General features: G+C 33.3%; 1 protein-coding gene across 9 annotated transcripts in view; it reads left to right on the top strand.

Annotated features, from left to right (window-relative positions):
* CEP128 (centrosomal protein 128) overlaps positions 1-19962 on the top strand; it is a 99130-nt gene that overhangs the window by 64331 nt on the left and 14837 nt on the right. For all 9 annotated transcript variants that reach the window (XM_090141466.1, XM_090141463.1, XM_090141465.1 and 6 more), the window contains 3 exons: positions 4652-4701; positions 9962-9985; positions 19383-19460. In XM_090141466.1, the coding sequence (XP_089997592.1) occupies positions 4652-4701; positions 9962-9985; positions 19383-19460 (152 nt within the window). The remainder of the gene's footprint in view (positions 1-4651; positions 4702-9961; positions 9986-19382; positions 19461-19962) is intronic.

Below are 19962 nucleotides of genomic sequence, written 5' to 3'. Positions count from 1 at the left end.
TCTAATATGACCAGTGTTAATGTAACCGTTTGCTCATGTGTTAGAAAACTGTAACAAGTATTAAAATTCACTTGAGACTTTTTAGGGTTAGCAGAGCTGCAGGTTAAAAAACAAAACAAAACAAAAAAAACCCAACCCAATCAAATACAGTGACCATTGAGTTTGGCCATGACTACTACTAACCTTCTGAATATAATTCCAAAGAAAATAAAAGTTGAAATTTCTTCCTGCTTTTATCTTCATTCACAAGTTAAAAAATATATTGCCATATTTTTTTTGTTCTTCAGTTCAATGTTTTTAAAAATATGCAATAATTAAATGAAATAGGGAATTTTTGCATTAAAAAAACCCTCTATGTTCATGAACAGTGTGCTGTTGGAAAGGCTGTTAAAAAATCATTTAAATTTTAATATTTATTTATTTATTATTACTGTAATATGTACTGTAGATGTGCTAAAATAATTTATGATCTGAAGACTGCACAGACTAAATACTGAAAAAAGGGGAAAATCTATGATAGGTGAAATACTGTAGTTTAGAGATGTGGAGAATCTAGTAGGAGCATGATATTTCATTTTCATTCTGTCTACCTTTTATTCGTACATATAGGTTTAATATAAATCTAAATAATAAATATGAATATGATGGGGATGAACTAGCAGAATAGCAATACTTTATATTTTAGAAGTACTCTATTTTATATTCAAGTGATACAGTTTCCCATTTAAAAGAAAATCTCTCTTAGGATTATACAAGCACATTAGGGAATGCTTTTAATTTATGGGCCTTGTTCTTTACTAGCAAAAATTAAGTTTCCGATAAAAACGTATTTCTGTATAGTTCTTTTAAGATGATGTTTTTATGTAGAAATTCCCTTAGTGGCTTACACGCACTATTTCAATTAGTCATTTGAAGCAAGTCTCGATACTGTTTTATGTCTCAGGTGTAATTAGTGCCAGGATGATTTGTAGTGTTCAGTTTGGCTGCACAAATGTCCAGACTTGCTGAAACAGCTTCTGGTATCCAGTGTTCCTGGACCTGTGTCAGGATACTGTGAAGCCGTTCACCAGAACTATGCTAACACAGGTACAGGGCAAAACTGCAGATCTGTCTGGACAAGTGATAAGCAAAATTTTTCACAATACGTACGTTTAAAGTAATTCACATAGAAACAGCCCCCTCCAAAAATAGTGCCTTAATGTCAGAATCATTATGTGAAGACCTTGTGAGTGGCATAGTATATGATTAAACTTTGCTGTGTAGGTATACTCAAGATAAGTAAATTCTTAATTGAGGAAAAACTGGTTTATGCAGGTGCTTGAAAATTCCCTCACGCTTGATGGAAATCTGCTTGGCTGCCTTGTGCACCTGCAGGAATGTTGCAGTATCTGTTCAGCAGCTCTCTGGGCAATGTATCTGAATGATGATTGAAAGCCACAAGTTGTGTATTTGAAGTAAAAATGATTGGAAAAATGTGAAATAAATCTACAGCAAATTCTGATAAAAGCAATTTTAAAAGATATCTAATTAAGTGATTTCTCAAGAGCTTGTCCATAAGTTTGTGAAACGTGAAGTACAAATTGTCAAGGTTGCAAACCTGGGGAGAGCAAAAATAGCTTTATTAATGTATAACAAATTCCTGAGGTGTTTTGTGGAAGAGCTCATTTTAACTTGATGGAACAAAAATATGTGTTGACACTATTTTCCAAACTGCTGTTATTTTCTTAGAGTAACCTGGATTCCTTGTTCTATTGCCACATCATAGAAGTATTGAGATTACCATTTGAGTACCATAACTTAATTATTCAAGGCTTCCTCACTGGCTGACTCACTAATGTTGAAGTCTGTTTCTTTAAAACATACAGTTATGCTCTTTTAAATATGTAGCTTGTTAAAAATGCTTAATGTTATATTTGGAAAGTTTTATTTTTCAAATAAAATTATAGTTTCATTAGGTAACTAATTACATACTTTCTATTTCACAGGTGGTAGAACTAATGCAGAGAATCAAATTCCCAATATACAATATATGTTCCTATTATTACTACATCAGAGAGAAATTTTATTCAGGAAAACTAGTGGTGAAATTCGTTTTGAAATTGCTATCTAAACGGAGATGGCTGCATTTAAGCTACTTGGCTGAACTCCCATTACAGTCAGTCAAAATGTAGTGGGACTTAGGAAGCTATTCTGCCAACCACAGTGTCTTACGGACAGATGTTTTTTAGTGCTCTATGAATTTCCATACAGCTTTCTGTGTAATCTGTAGCTTTTTCAGAGGGCTGAGGCTATCTTACTTAGCTTACAGTATCTTAGCTATGTATCAGGAACTGAAGTACAAATGTTAACTTCAGAGTAAACAGGTCTTACACATTTGAGAGTCCTTTGTTTCTACAGCTATATGCTTGTGACTATGAGAAGAACTAATTTTGTGTACATGTCGGTACCTGTGCCGCCGCCTTTGATGAGAGAGGTGGTGAATTGGCAGATACCAAATTATAATTTATTCAGTGTCTTTCTGAAATAAACCTCCGATTTTTAATTAAAATTGTCAGGGTTTTATAGATTCAATATCTTGTTTCCGAGCTTATTGCTCCTAGTGTAAAGGAGTTGAACTACGTTTTCTTTTTATACTTTAGCCTGAGTTCTGAATAACAGCAAATCCTAACTTATTATAGAATATATTTAATAGCGACTAGATTAATATTTGCAAAATTTTGCAGCGTGTTATGTTTCTGTATCAGACAGACTGTGAAAGGAGGTCACTGGTATGGAATGTTTTAAATCATAACTTTTGTATTTCCTGGAATTTTGATTGGATAAATCTAAAGCTGTGGTATAAAGGCAGAGAACTCATCCTGTGTTCAGTGATGCACCAGCTGAATGAGATATAAACCTTAGAAGATTTGTCATTTAACCATTGTTGATTCTATAGAACTATACAAAAGTATGATCCTTAATTTTTCACACAGTATTCTGACAAGCTCCTGATTTTGAGTATTAATAATGCAACTGATATATGTTTGATTTTTTGAATGATTTTAGCTTATAACTGATCATAGGATTTTGTGCTTCTTATTGAGCTAGAAATAAAAAAATAGGGAATACGTTGATTAATATATTTATTTAAAAAGCCATTTCTCTCGTCTTTTTCCATTTTTGGAAAGAAAAATTGATGCCTGCAGTAGCCTCTGTAATGCTTGTCCCTTACTGCTGATTATTCCAGACAATCCATAAATTGATGTGTTCTGTGCTCCATGAAAATGAAGATATATTACTTACAACCCTGTAGTTACCTTAGACCTTGAAAAGTAGTTATAGCAGGATTGCTGAGAAATGTAGAACCACTGCCTTTAAGAAAGAAAGGTGTCATTAGAGAAACTCAGAGAGAGTTCACTGGATAAATTTAAGGAGCCTTCACTAGGGATAGTGATCATCTTTGTTATGTGATCTTTTTCTCATGGCACAATGCTTCTCTCTCTTTTCACTGTAGTGTTATTTTCTGAAACTGAATAAACTGAGTATTTTAAGCTTTTTTTTTTTTTCATAAGAATTTAAATATGGGAAATATTTTACAATTTGTAAATCAACTGAACTTTTGAGGTCAAGTAGGAAAAAATATTTTGTCCTTAAGAGTAGGTATATTTAAAAGAATGTTGAAATATGCTGCATTTTTAAGAGACTTTTGCAAAGCTGCTTAATATATGTTGCTTAAATTTAATTTAATCTATTTTTTGCTTTATCTTCATTTTCTTAGATGAGGCATTAAATGGAATAATGAGTTCTGATACAAAACTTGTTTCTAAAATATATGATCATAAAAGGCAATTTTATAATGTAGGAATACATTATCAGTTAAATTACTTCACCTTAACACCTATCTGCCCTTCTGGTGCAGAGTTTTATAAAGTATTCTGCAGGACCGACAGTTTAGGCAGTGGTACAGTATAGGGAGTTCATTCTGAAGATAAATAATTTCAGGTAGAGACCTTTCAAGTCTAGAGACCATTAGCAGAATGGGTTTTTTTAAAGACCATTTTTTAAAACTTATTTGAAAAGAGCCTTGTAGTAGTATCCTTTTTGCTTAGAACAATAATGTTATTATGATGGTGCATTATAATTCAAATAAAGCTGAGTATATGAATCTTTTTTTGGTCAAGTGGAGGAATCTTCTATTTCACACACCCTTTACACATATGTGTTCCTCTTTTTTCTCTCTCTTTTTTTTTTTTGTTTATAGCTAGTGTTATGACAATTTTTACCGACTCAATTACAATGCTGAAATGTACTCAAGGAAATCATGCAAGGCTACCACTTTCTGAATCCACAGCCAGAATTTGAAATTCTGCAGAGTAAAATTCTTCACTTTTAAAATGCAAATCTATATACTAAAAGATTGATTTAACTATAGGGAAGTAAGTTTTGTAATTACTTAAACTATCATCTTTTGAGAGTTTATTAGTGCTCCCAACAGCTCATGCTTGAAAATAACTGTATCACTGATACACTTCATCAGTTACTATAATCAGGTTAAAAGAAATGTTATACAAAACAAAACACCTCACTATTTTACATAGTCCCTTTTCTGTCAGGCTATAACACAAGAAGGGGAATGTATGAGTTTTTTGTTTTTTTTTTTTTTATTTTACAGAGCTACTAGAGAAGTTGCTCAGAAGAGAGGAAGAAATGGGAGCACTCCAGGTATGCCTCTTATACAATTAAGGAGCTACATTTTTTTTATTGCCCTTGAAATTAATAAGCTGTATCTTGTATCTTAAATTCAGCATGGGAAATGCATGTAACCAAACAAAGACCTGATAGCTAATAAAACTCACAGTTGAGTTTCTCCACACATTTAAGTTGCACATGAGAAAAGATTAAAGTACTTAGCACTCTCCAAATAATAAATCTAGTCTTTCTGTGAAAAGAATGGTTCTTTTCTGTCTCAGTGTATACTGAAGTTGTTCTGTTCTTACTATTGGCTTCACTGAAACTACATGGAAATAGTTGTGGTGCAGCTCTACATACAGAATTGCAGAAATGCTTTAAATTCTACTTCATTGGTTGAGTTAGATTCTCTGGGTATGTTGCTTTCTTCTGTATCTCCAGATAAAACTGAAAGTAAAATATTTGAGGTGTTTCAAACTTCTGAAACATTCAGCGTTCACCATTACTTTTGTGAGAAAGAAAAAATTAGTTGATATATGCTAGAGCTTGATACAGTATATTAAATTCTCATTGTATAGTATCTGTAAAGTTTACTTTACATTTGTGCTTTCACAGTGAGAGCCTAGCCTCAGCTCTGGAATAGTATTAAAGCATTACAGTCAAAGAAAACATATACTCCTTTGAAATGAAAATGTCTAGGAATGCAAAACCAAACTGGAATGTCTCAGTAGTGAGACTTGGGACGTTATAAGGGTAATGCATGTTTTGTTCAGAATGCAGAGGGGAAAAAAAAGTTAACAAAAATTAGAGCAAGCAATGTCCAGTATAAGAAAGCTTATATACAAAGTGAAGAGTGTATCAGTGGAGGAGGATCCTGTAAGATTAGTGGGAACAGAATTTGTATGAGGAAACTGAATGACTGTTAAGGAAAATGAAATTAAGGTATGCTGACTCTGCTCATATAATAAATATAATGTGTTTTGAGGGCTAGAAATATCAAAAGCTTAGTGTAGAAACAGCTTGATCCAGTAAAAAGAGACAAATTGCAAGACCCAAAAATTACACAACACACCAATCCAGCTGTTTCCTGCTCAAACAAAAAATTTGGCTTAGCTTTCTGGCAGCTCAAGTTCAACAGGGCTGAGAGCTTGTCTGCGCAAGCAGTTTACACAGGTGCATATCTAGTTACATCAATGTAAAACGATCGCCTTTCATGTGAAGCAATTCTGTATCTACTTTCCTGTGAAGCACTATAGTTGACAAATTGTTCTAATTATGTTCCTTCCAACTGAATAAGGAGTAATGTTATACTGGAGAAACGTTGCATCAAATTAATGTCTTGTGTGCGTGTGTGTATTTCTGATGGTCTGTCAACTATGCCCTTCACTAACTGGCCATTCTGTTTAGGTGTGTCACTTGTACTGCTCTGTCTGCTCTATTTGTACTTGAGTGCTTCATAGCAGTTTTTAATTCTTCAAATGCACATGCTTTCACAATCAAAGTACTTAGCAAGAGCATCAATTATTTTTCTAGATAGTAATTTGTCCAGAACCATCGATATGTTTCAAAATGGTTCCAATCTGGTATGCTTCATTCTTTTATATTCTAATTTTATAGTGGTAGAATATTTACAGCTTTGCTAGCAAATAGTTTTTTAAAAAAAAAACAGCTCCAGTCACAACTAAACATTCTGGGACCCCCAACACAAGAAGGATGTAGAACTGTTGGAATAAGTCGAGAGGAGGTGATCAAAGGGCTGGAGCACCTCTTCTATGAAGAAAGGCTGAAGGAGTTTAGTTTGTTTAGCTTGGAGAAGTGTAGGCTCTGGGGAGACCTCATTGTGGCCTTTCAGTACTTAAAGGGAGCTTATAGAAAAAAGATGGAGGCTATTTTTTTTACACAGGCAGACAGTGATAGGGCAAGGGGAAATGGTTTAAAACTAAGAGGAGAATTAGATTCAATATTAAGAGGAAATTTTTTATCTGGGTTGGAGAGGTGATGGAGCAGCTGCCCAGAGAAGCTGTGAATGCCTTATACTTGAAAGGCTGGATGGAGCTCTGGGCAGCCTGATGTAGTGTGTGGCAACTTGGCTCATGGCAGGCATTTGGAACTAGACGTTTTTTAAGATCCAGCCCAAAGCATTATATGATTCAATTCTATAATTCCTGTGCTATTGTACCTCAGTAAATGAAGCATAGGAAGTGGAGGTGAGAGTTCCTTTAACTGTAGCGTTTCCTAAAGCTGAAACTTGCACTCTTGTAGACCAGATGGCATGGCTGTTTTTTTTCCCCTGAGTCCCAGTTCAGCAAAGCATATGTTTAGTTGGTAATGTATGAAAGTTTTAATTGAAGTAGACTGCTAGAAGGTAATTATTTCACATATTAATGACCACTAGCATATAAATAATACTCTTGCCCCAGAGGCTTACAGCCTGCTTGAATAAGATTCCTCAGATATTATGGCCTGACCAGCTTGTTCTTTGCTAGGAGATTGCTGATATCTTTTTGTGTACAATTTCTAGGATCCTGTCTTAATAAGCATCTTATTATCTTATTATCTATATATACCTATAGAGAGAGAATTGTATGAAGTATATAAATTTTTTATGCATTTGTTTTTTTGCAGTCTAAATAGACTGTATGTAAAAACTATGTTCAGGAAACAGGTAGGCAGAAAGATTGTAATTTATACTATGGGGGACAAACAATTGCAAGTAGTCAGGTTATCATGACTGAGAGAGTTATTTCTTCTTACTTGAACACTGACCATAGTCATAGAAAAGCTAGAGGTGTGAGGAAAACTATGAGAAATCAGTGCATTGCTGTGGGCAAATTATGATCAAGAATACCTTTAGGTTCTTTGCAATGTCTCTGCATCAGTTACCTAGAATATTAGCCAGAGTTAGAGATGTGGTTTTCATTGTATGTTTAATTTACTCATTTTTAAGGGGACACAAGCATTACCTTTTGTTAAAAACAATTTTAATGAAGCTTAACAGGTTCTAAACAAATAGAATTCATTTTGTGAAGATTTCCTTTTGAGGAAGCAATATGTTTACAGTTACCTAAGGATCCAGAAAATAACCAATATTTCTCATTCAAATACAGAGAAGTAAAATTAGTACTTCTGCAATGCCCTCAGCTGACAGTGAGAAAGGAACACTTTTATGAAGATTCTTGGACATGCAGTTTTCACGTTGTCTTCTACTTAGGGAATATGTTGGATTGCAACTCAGCATGGCAAAGGCAAAATAATACTTCATAAAGCGGAAGATATGAATCTTTATATATTTCAATACAAACCTCACTATGATCTTGTATTATGTGGTGAGGATTGAGTTTTTTATGTAAATATATACTATCTTTGATATAGAGATTAGAAGGTCAGAGACTGATGCAAGAATACATCACTGTATTCTTGGTTTTGAGTCTTGAAATGTTTTCATATTTTTTATTAGAGTTTCTGTGCTATACGCAAATTTGGGTGGGTTTATATAATTAGCTATGAAAATATCTATGCTCTCATTACATGTACGCTCATTCTGTTGTTACACGTACTCTCATATTCATAGTATGTATCTTTTTTTTCTTCTGAGGAGTCTGGAACATTTTCAATATTCTCACTTTCAAATAACCTCACTTCTTTTATTATCTCATTTGAAGTTAAAGCCTCTGATATTAAGGTTTTCACCTTCCTTTTTGTGTAAGTTGTTCCATAGTACAAACTATGGCTTTCTTAAAATATTGTAATATGCATGATTGCAGTATTCAACAATATGCATGCATGTTCCCTGTGAAAACAATTGCAAGCCATTTTAATTTGCTTTGAAATTAGTGACGCACAAATATAAAAAATTTGAAAACAAAATAGTCTTAATTTGGACATATAAATATATTGATAATGCATAAATAATCTGTGGTAGATTTCCAAATATATTACATGCTGGTTTAGAAAATGTGCTGAGATTCTAAGAATTTACTCAGTTTTTAGAATTTTGGCAGCCTCGAGTCATTCTGAAAACAAAATTTATTCCATCACTTGAATCATCCTACTTATGCCATACTTATTCTAAGATTTTATTATTCAACTAGTCCTTCTTAACTGAAAACATTTATACCTGAATTGCTGTTTACTATCACCACAAATTTGAGATCTGTAAATGTCAGGTTTTTTGTAGAGTAATTAGTTGTTTTTTTCCCCCCAGAATCTTTAAATAAATGTTTGCAATGTCCAGTGTATTTTTATGAAGAAACGGGCATCTCAAAATAAGTTATATTTAGTTTTTCGTATATTTTATCATAATTTTTTGTCTGTCTTTGGATGTCGTAGGAATGAATCCAGGTCATTATAATAATTATCACTTGTTAGGAGGAAAATAACAGGAAAAATTGTAAGAATTCTTAACTTAATCCACCCAGAAAGTTAAAAAAAAAAACAAAACAAAACAAAAAACCAAAAAACTCCTATACTTTCATAAGGTAATATTTAAAAAAAAATAAGGATTCTTGTGATGTTTTAATGGTCACATTTTCAACTGAATAGTCAGGTAAGCTCAACTAAACACTTAAATATATTTATTCTCAAATTCCTTAAAATACAATATTTAGTCAAGACATAATGACAGAATGCATTATCTTGATTTTAATAGCTTAATATCTCTCAAAGATACTTTTCAATAGGAAATGATGTTAAAATATACATAAGTTCTATCTTCCACATATTTTGTGCTGAAGCCGACACAAACTCATTTTACTTTTGTTTTTGTCTGATATTAGGCTTTATTTAATCAGTAACAAGATGCTGTTAGTTGTTCTTCAGCAATTTCTGGTAACAGAATAATGCTCTGGAATTTATATTTTATTTTTCTAAATAAATACCTCAAATAAAACTAAAGAAAATTAAAATAGATGCTACTGTGGCACAAACTCTAAAGCATTCTAGATTTACAGCCACAAGTGATCAGAAAGGAAAGCCAAACTCTGGGATGTGTGAGTAAAATCTACAATATTGAAAATCTAGCTGTTTTTTAAAAATCTAATATTTGAAAAAATATATATTGATGTAAATAAATTTTGTTCAAATTCTTCTTTTCTGGGAAGTTGCTTTTTAATTTCCTTCAGTGCAGAGTTTTAAGTGAGATAGTTTGATAAATGGGTCAGAAGTTGTGTTAGATAAAGCAGTTTCTCTATAAGTGACAATTTCATGAAAAATAAAAGCAGCATTTCATTCTTGTTCAACTTATGTTTCATTTATATTCTTAGCTTTCTAACTTCATGTTCTACTTTATTTGTAGGAACGAATTATGTCCTTAGAAAAGGTAAGTTTCTTAAATTTATTTTCAGACCAGTCATAATGAGACTACTGATGATTCAAAATGTAATTTTTATGTAATTTTTTGAAAAAGGTTGCCATTTGGGTTTTTTTATTGCCATTGAAGACACATGATATTTTTGCACTGCACCTTTCTATTTAGGTTTTCATTACAGTACTTGAGCACCAGTTATATAAAATTTAATGTAGTATACTTTTCTGTATAGTTCATTTCACATTTGTTGGGAGTTAATGCTCAAAGTGAGAGTCCTGATGCTTCACATAATGCTGTGTGAATTAATTCTGTTCAGAAGTGTATCTTAATCATTGTTTGTTTACATGACAATTAGGCAGGCTTGTATACTCTGCCAGCAATTTGTCATGAACTGAGGTAAGCTGCCTGGTGAACCATGTCACAGTCTTTGTCAGTTCCCTCCACCTTGGTAGAGACTGAGAAATTTTATTGGAAATCAACCAGTTATACCAGTGAATACATGCCTTACATATGTTTTGATAGCAAGAAAACTTGCTGTTTTCAGAAGAGAACTCAAAAGAGAGTGTATCACCTGCATAGATTATTTGGATCGGACTTTTCTGGATGTTATTTGGCTTTTTGTTATAATGTCATAAATTCAGAATAACTCCATTAATGTTGTAAGTATTCTGCAAGATTGGTTTTTTGACTGAAATTTCCTTTCCAGTATGAACATCTACATGTTTCAATTTAAGTCATATTTTAAGTTAATGAAATTAAGTCTTTGAATAACAGTGAAACAAATTTCTATTTGCACACACTCAGCAATGTGAAAGCTCCTAGATTCTTCTACTGTAGTAGCAAGCTCATAGTTTCATCAGTTTTCTGATTTTTCACCCATTTTAGATGAAGAATTGAAAGGGTGACACTGCCCAATGCAGAGAGATTACATGACTGCCTGACACTGTCCACGTTCAGGCTCTTTTTCTTTCTTTCTTTCTGTTGTTCTTGCGATTATTTCATGGCTGTCCCACTTTGCATGCATGAATATTTAGTAATTTTTAAAATCTAAGGGTTAATACTTCTGACCTTGGTTTGCTTCTGTAGTGTCTTGCCAAGACTACCATTACATCAAAGGCCTTCTGATCCTCCCAGAACACAGCAGTTCTTTGATCTTATACAAATGCCTGGGAGAGGAGCAGCATCATCCTGCCTGCCTCTCCCTTTCCTTTCCTTTCATCAGCGAGCCAGTGTGTCACTTCCTTTCACTGGGGGTACAGAACTTTCCCAAGGGTCTCCAGTTCCTTCTGCTCACTCCCACCAAGTAACTTTTGCTGCTCATAGCCAGGTGCATCTTTTCTCCTAATGCTCTCCTTACCTTCTTCCTTGCTGCTGTCTGCTCCTCCGATGTGGCTGTTCCACTTACTACTTAGCCATCCTCTGCTCCCTGCTCTTTGATGTTTTACTTATTCTTTTCTTTTTTTTTTTCCACTAAAATCACCACCTTTAATTTTTCTTCACTAGCATTTTGTATCTTTTTTTCTGTTAAAGAACATTGATAAAATGATTAATTTTTTTTTTTGCATTGCTCTCCCATTTTTACTTATTTCTCGCCTTTTGCCTAGTTTTTGAATTTAGAGTAGCAATCAAAAATAGTGGAATTCACATTTTTCTAACTTACATATTCCAAATAGTCTGCATATGTTCCACAAACTAAAGATGTATGTGTATATTTCTAACATTACCTTATCACTCTTCCTTCAGAAACTGATATAATTATTTTCACTATTTTGAAAAAAATGAGTTACTAAATTAATTTAAGGCATGATGTTGGAAAGAATATACTTGTGTTGAGACTGAATACAAAAATTGCATATAAGCATGATCAGAATATCTTAATGTATATTTTTAAACAAATGTTTAAAATATTGATGTATGTATTTATTGCTAAAGTTCCTTAAAGAAAGACCCACGCTGCAAAATATGGGTAATTCTGTAAACTTTATTAAACTGCTCTGTTCCTGGAAATCAGAATGAGTTGTTTCGTATTTACTTATAAATAGTTTCATATTTACTTATAAATAGTTATTGTGCGTGGTTTGCAACTTGATCTAATGACTTTATGTTCTGCCGTGGTGATATTAATAATGTAATACTTCACAGAATCATGAAACAGTTGAGGTCGGAAGGGGTCTCTGGAGGTCACCTTGCCCAACCATTGGTCAGGTGGCTTTTGAAAATCTCCCAGGAGGAAGCTCTTCAACTCTTTTCTCTTGGCAATCTGTGCCAGTGCTCAGCTGCCCATACAGTACAGAATTTCTTCTTGATAGTCAGACAATTTCTGGTGTTCCAGTTTGTACCTATTACTTCTTGTCTTGTAACTGGGCACTACTGAAAAGAGCCTCACTCCATCTTCTTTACACCCTTCCTGTGGATATTTGGACACACTGATGATATCCCTCCTGAGATTTTCCTTTCCTGGGCTGAACAGTCTCAACTCTCTCAGCCTTTCTTTGTAGGCGAAATGCTTCAGTCCAGTCCCTTAAACAATGTTATTTGCTCTTTGCTGGACTCCTTATGGTATGTCCATGTCTCTTTTATAGAACTGGACTCAGGACTCTAGATATGTCTCATCAGTGCTGAGTGTAGGGGAGAGATCATGTCATTTATTTAAGAGATGTGTGGACATGACACTAAGGGACAATGTTTAGTGATGGAACTCAGGAGGTCAGACTGGCAGCGGACTTGATGAGCTTGAAAGTCTTCTCCAACCTAAATTTTCTATTCCTACTCTTATCCCTATTCTCATTTTTATTCCTCTTCATTTATTCCTATTCTTTTATTCCTATTTCTACTCTGACTAACCTGCTGGCAACACTCTTCCTAAAATAGCCCTTAGATTCTCTGGACAGAGAGCTCCTTTTGATATTGTGAAATTACTGTAACTTTTTCTATGTATTGAAAATATTGAATAGTTTTGCCATATTTTGATAAAACAAAATAAGCTTGATTTTCTATTAGAGAAAGTAAAAATCTTTATTACAAGACACTAATTTTTTTAGATATTGGAAGTTATTTCTTTTAGTTTACCAAGGAGTGTTGATATGCAGTGGTCATCACTAAAGATATTTTTAACATAGTGTGAATATATATGCAAGTAAGTATAATTTTAAAGAGAGACTTGTGTACTCTATTTTAAAATGTTGATCTTTCATGATGAATTCTTCTGCAGAATATATGATCCTTATTATGTGACAAGATAGAAATATATGTGGTATAGCATGCATTCTCTCATCTGATATATGACAAAACAAATTGAAATTAGGATTGACTATAGAATGTTGAATAGAATGTTTCTAATATTCTGCTAATTCCTTCACTTTAGATTTGAATTTTTTTAATATTCTGTCAAATTGTAACCTTAGGAATATAGGCATTAATTAGAACTGCCTCTGCTACCATAGTTGATGGGTTTTTTTTTAATTCTTTCATTGTCATTCAGCTTTTGATTAAAATGAGGAAATCTATAAGCCAAATTCCTATTTTTTTTCCTATTCTGACACTAATTTGGTTAAAACACTTCTCTTTGTATTTCATTTTTTCTCAGCTGTAAGAGAGAACACTATTTCTTCTTTCCTGTGAGGGCTGCATGATTTAATTTTTTGTAATGCATTCAGAAAGGCTTAATGAAATAACGTTAGTGACAAAAAAATTAAATTACATGTAAATGAACATGTCTAGCCTGCAAAGCTTCAGAAAATTGGAGTTAGCATTTTGAATGGCAAGGAAGCCTTTTTACATTTTAAGAATGTGTATCTACTAACATTACGTTACACTTACTGCCTCTTGAGCTATATTTTTTTTTAATTTCCTGTAATGATTCCTGGGTGTCTTGATAAAATCTTAGTAAATGATGAGGAATTGATTCTCAGAAACATTTTGTTTACCCCTGGTAATGCTGGTTGATGATTCACAGAGATCTGGCCTGCCAAAAGGTTTCACTCACTACCTCCTCCACATTTCCAGCTGCTAGTATGCATCAAACAACTGAAAATTCATGGAATACTTTCCTAATATTTTTCCATGTAAACAATTCCTGTAGTTACCATAGCGATGATGAGTGATCATGAGTGTGAAAAGTGATGGTCCATGTTCCTGTGAATGGGAAAGGAAGCATCCATGAAGCTCTCTTAATTAAAATGTTGCCGACCCTCTGCAAAAACATCTGGAGTCTGAATTGAAAGTTCAGTTAGTTTGACATTTGCAATGCTTTCTTAACAAAGATATGCTGGTTTTGATTAGTATAAGTGCAGTTTTTGCTTAAAAAATCTTAAGACTTTGAACCTCAATGAAACAATGTGGTTTAATGAAAACCAGTTGAACTTGCATGTTGTATAACTGGGTTTTATGTTTATCTTTGTAAAGGTAAATTTATTTCTTAATGTGCTGAAATCACCAAAACAATGGAATAGTTAAAAAGTAATAAAATGATACAAAATATATATTTTCCTCTGTATGGAAGATGTTCTAGGTCACAGAATGTCCCAGTTAGAATGAAATTTTTCTGGCATATAGAGGTCGACAATGAATCTAGGAGCTCTTAAAGAAAACCACACTGCATTAAAAGATCATAAGATGTATGATCAGTATACTGCTGGAGATGGAAGCTGACAATACACAGTTTTGTAGATTAACAAGGAAATCACAAGATATCTTTAAACATGCTGGAAACATCCTACTCTTGATATTTAGGTATTCAGTTTGCAAAGTTGATTTAAGAATAAGATATCATAGGTCACCTTCAACATTCTTCATAGGTCATCTTCAACTTTCATCTGAATTGCATGTAATTCCCTGATGAAATACATTACAGTCAGTTAAAATTACAGTTGCAGTTAATCTTTTTATGGATATTCTTTGGGGATTGGCTAAATGTTACTGAAGTCAGATCTAATTTTCTAAAATATCTGTGTTATACAAATAGAAGTTTATTTTTATTTTTACCTCAGAAAAGAAACCAACACTAACATGAAAGTCAGTGAAGTTTGGTTTCTGGTTTGTGCTTGTGTTTTCAATATATTGACTATAAAGCTAAACTTTACGAGAACTATGCGCAAATCTGCTTTGATTTATTTGAGTTTAGCATTGCAGCTTTGAGACTAAAAATAATACGTGTATCTGATCTTGATTTAGATCTGTCTCTTGAGACAGCGTGCGACATTTGCATCAGTATAGGAGGAGGATTAGCTGTTCACATGCAGTTTAAATATAAAAGTGTTTGTATGGTGTCATGGAAAATGAGTAATTTGTTTTATTCTTCTTTAAGAATATAAAATGCCCCCTTTCAAAGCAAATAGCCTTTATTTTAAAAACACGAAGATAAATAGCATGCACTCTATGGAGGAGTCTGCTGTTAAATAAAATATCATGAATACAGCTTCACTCAATACAATTGGTATTCCTCTTATCAGTACAATCAGTGCACTACATCAGTACCTTCTGTTCCCCTTTAAATAATGAGAAGACAGATGCATTTGCTTTCTTTAGGATTGTTTGTATGTATTAGGGCATATAGCTTTCCATTTTCTTGGAAAAAAAGTTAACAATGCTTAATTGCCTTCTGTGTTAGGTGCATCCAATATCCCTTTTTTACATTTTATCTTGTGGGGCTAAATCCATCTCTCTTAATAGAATAGAGTGTAGTCATTAATGATACAAGTGTGGCATTTAATCCACGCTGAAGAGATTGCTGTGTTTCACTAAATTGCTGGACAAATTTCAGTGGGCCAGCTAAAAACTGTTTCATTACCTCTCCCTCTCATTTTTCAACATGTTATTTTGTTGCAACGTTCTTAATCCAAGTTCCCCTAAGAAATACTGATTTTTCTTTTTCCATTTTTGTTCGTTTATTGCCACAGTTCTATTCATTAGTTTTATGAAAAAGGAACATATTTCTGCCTCTGAATGCACTATTGTGTGTTATTCAGATCATAGAATCATCAAATTGCTCAGGTTGGAAAAGACCCTCAAGATCATCAAGTATTTTAGAATGTAAGCGCAGATGAAGTATAACAGTGCCAAAATATAATGCTTAGGGAATCGTGTATGTACAGGAGCAGCATATATTTTATTTTCTGTTCAGTCATTTGGTCAGATTGCAGCCATTCAAAGGTCAGTGAGGCTTCTTAGTCATGGATGGACACAAATTCTTTCAAAACTGATATAAATGTTTCTATCATTATGTGATTTGTGATTTTAAGCAAATTCGTCATTTCTCCCTTCAGGTACCTACCTTCTTTGCTGAAGAATCCTGCTCTACTGAATGTTTCTATTTATTCATTCCTTGCATGGAAAAAGTATTCAATAATTTTGGTCATTCTTGTTGCTTTCTCTAAGCTTTCTCCATTTCTGTTTCTCTTCTGACACAAATTCCCACTGCTGTACTCAGTAGGCAAGATGTTGCAAGCACACTGTGAATTAATAATTTGCAATCATTATGTTCTCTGGCTTTTTTATTTCTTATTTTTTTCTTTTTAATTATGATCAGTGTTGATTTATCTTTTCTGATAGTTATTAAGCACTGAATTAGGAAATTATTGTAACTGTGTATCATTTTTCCTTATGATCTGAATTGTGATCAATAGTGGCTAGTTCAAAGCCAATTATTTTATAGGAATCCAAAAAAACTATCAGAAATTCAAGCTGCATTTATTGTCCCTTATCCACTATTGATAAGACTCAGAAAATAAGCACCGAGTATGCACGTAACCCAAAGGTTGATCTTCTGCTTTCCAGATGAGAATTAATAAAGTAACAATAGTTTCACATTTCTAGAGGGAGCAAGCTGAGGCACAACTAAATTTTTTCACAAGTAGTATGTGAAATAGAGGGTATTTAGGAGGTACCTAGAAAGAACAAATGATGAGCATGCTCCTTCACTTAGTGGCAGTGTTGACATTGGGTCTTGGCACAGAAATTTTGAGAAGGAGCTGAATATTGAATGGCTGAAGGCATGGACTTACACTTATGGCCTGAGTTCCTTTTATGTTATGAGCAGATCACAGGTTTAAAAAAAAATATTCTGGTTGGAAAAGGAATATTCTATAAACTGAAAGTATTTCATTGGATCCTGAGGCACCACTACATTAAATGTGTCCTGTATCTCCTACAATTTTATTTCAACTCTGTATCACATACCTAATGTTTGTTTTCCTACAGTTCACAAGTAAAATCTTTCAGCAAAATTATTTATGGTTTAATTTGGTGCTGGACCAAGAAGAGATACAGAGTTCTATTTCAGTTTTGTTGTTGTTTCCCTGTAAGAAAAAAGTGTGTTTCTGAAGGACTAGGGGAATTGCTGTTTGGAATCAAAAACTTCGCAGACTGCCTGTCAGATCTGTGTGATACCAAGAATAATTGGTGAATGCTGTGAAATCAGTATTTTAATTCACTTATAGTTAAGATTACGTTTTATGAGAGCAGGTAGAGATTTTTATTGCTTAAAGTCTGTTGTCTCTCCTGTATTTCCCAGCCTTAGAAGTGTGCATGCAGGCCAGTACCAGGGGCTGCTTGGGGAAGCAGCAGCAAACATTACAGTTCATCGTAAGTTAATGGAGTTGAAAACCAATGTTTTGATGAACATAAGTAAATGAATCATGAAATATGAATCTTTCATATTTCCTTTCTGTTGTTGAAGTCATACTTACAAGAGGAAAACATCAGAGTGATAGATACCTCTAGGCAATTTTACTTTGAAGTGGAAAGGTATAGTAACATTTGAGAAAAACAAACAGGTATTTTACAACTTTAAAAACAATTATGTACTATAATCTGTGAAAACACGTTAATGCTATATTTAGTCCTCCTGCCTGCTTGCACTGTTTTAAATACTCATTGTTAATACATGGGTGAAAGTTCTATAATTCCTTTCTAGTAAAGAACCAGGTATGTTACAGGAAACACAATATTATTCTCCTTAAGATCTCTCTAGGTTAGTTTTGTAAGCTGGGGGAAAAAACCAACCAACCAACCAAACAAAAATACCCCACCTGATTGCAAATTGTCACATATTAAAATACAGAATTTCTTATGAAGATTAAAAAAATATATATGATTTTGATCTAAGCACAGCTAGCGAAATGGAAAATCTACTAATCAACTCATGTGAGAAAGAAGGGTGTACTATTTTCTTGTTACAAGTTTTATTACAACCTTTATTAGTTCTGACTTTAAAATTTTGTGAATTTGAATTGCCCTGCTTTCTTCACTAGAGATTGGCACAAGTATGCACTTTCCTGTCCCTACAGCGTTTTTTCATTATTTGTCAAAATAAGATGTCAACTTTGCAAATAAAGACTTACACTGGGTTTTCTCAGTGCTGCCCATGTCAGGGAATGGTTTACTTATCTTCCAGGCACATCTTCATATATTCATTCTTACATAATTCCTGTACAGTATTTTTAAAAACTAAGATGTTAAATTATTCCTTTAGTATAAAGGAAAAAGTCATTATGTTTTAGTTCATACCTAGATAATTTCTACCTTACTTTCCCTCTCATTTGTATTTTCTTGTTCTGACCAAATGTCTAAGGCTTCTTTGTTTTACTGTTTCACTTCTGACAGTTCTTCCTGTGGTTCTTGGAATCTTAAAAATCCTTTCTGGTTAATCCATTTTTTTTCCCTTTTGGTAGACTCCTTTTTTACTCTTCATATTGTTCTTGAAGAAGGTATTTGTCCAGCCCTTGCAAAACTTGTTCTTCTTAGCTGTGATAACTGAGTTCTTTGACTCTAGTGTATTCTTATTCTATTATATGTTGTGTGAAAAATAAAATCTAATCTGAAACAAGAGACAGATTCTAGACTTCATCTTCTTGATAAGCCAGGTGTACGTCTTTGTTTTTTCTCCTACTGAGTCTTCCATTCCTGGTTCAGAATTTAACAATGGGATGAGAGCCCTTTTTTAGCTAAGCATGCAGCAGAAGGATAAAAAATATTTCCTAGAAGGTGAGAAGCCCCATTAGTCTCATAAATAAAAAGAACCCAGATTTCTGTAAAACTAACTGATTTATCCAGGTGATTATTTAATAGAAATAAATCCTAATATCTTTTTCCAGTATCACTTTTGGTCTAATTAAACTAAATAACTAGTAAAACAGAGAAGTCACTGTCTTGTGTATATTTTATATTAAGACTGTGTATTGGCTTCAGGTTCAGTTTTGAGAGACATTGCAGAGAGAAGATGAAAAGAGATTGATTATTCATTCTTATGAGTACAAGCCAGCATGTAATTAAGCTAACAAGTACAACACTTTTCATGTACTATTATCGTAATTTGAAAAACTGCTTATAAATTATAGTAGCAATGGCATGTTTAGTTCAGTGTTGATTATTTATTTATTTTCAATGTTTTCTCTTGTGTTTTCTTCTTTAGAGTACTCGAGTAGCTTTAGATCATCTGGAGTCTGTTCCTGAGAAACTGAGCCTCTTAGAAGATTTCAAAGATATTGGAGTGAGAAAGACTTCACTTGACTCTTTTAGTAGTTCTAAATTATTTCAATTAACTAATGTTGACCCCATATGTATGGATAAATCAGTTAATAAGATATATAAAATTACATATGACAAAAACATACAGTAAGCCATTTTTTTGCTAATATAGATTTACTGAGGCCATGAATTTAGTACTAGGTAATAATAAAGCTGAGGTGTTCCGTAATGCAAGCAAACATTTAGAACTGACTATATGTAGGTTGCTCAGAAAGTAATGCTAATTATTTCCATGGAAACTGCAACAGATACAAAGAGCATGATAACACTGTTTGATAGAGCAAATTCTCAGCTACAAAGCAGTATTTTTCAATGTAGTCACCGCCACTAGATATACATTTTTGCCAGCAATAAACGAGCCTGCATGCAGTGCTCATAAAAGTCTGCATCAGGGGAAATGACCCACTATTTCACAGCTGCCATGATGGGCTGTTGCTAGGAAAATATTGCCCATGCAGCATTTC

Source organism: Phasianus colchicus, chromosome 5 (assembly GCF_987193195.1).
Source record: "Phasianus colchicus chromosome 5, bPhaCol1.hap1.1, whole genome shotgun sequence".
Classification (NCBI taxonomy): domain Eukaryota; kingdom Metazoa; phylum Chordata; class Aves; order Galliformes; family Phasianidae; genus Phasianus; species Phasianus colchicus.
Note: the sequence above shows the minus strand (reverse complement) of the source record. Positions and strands in the feature narration are given on the sequence as shown.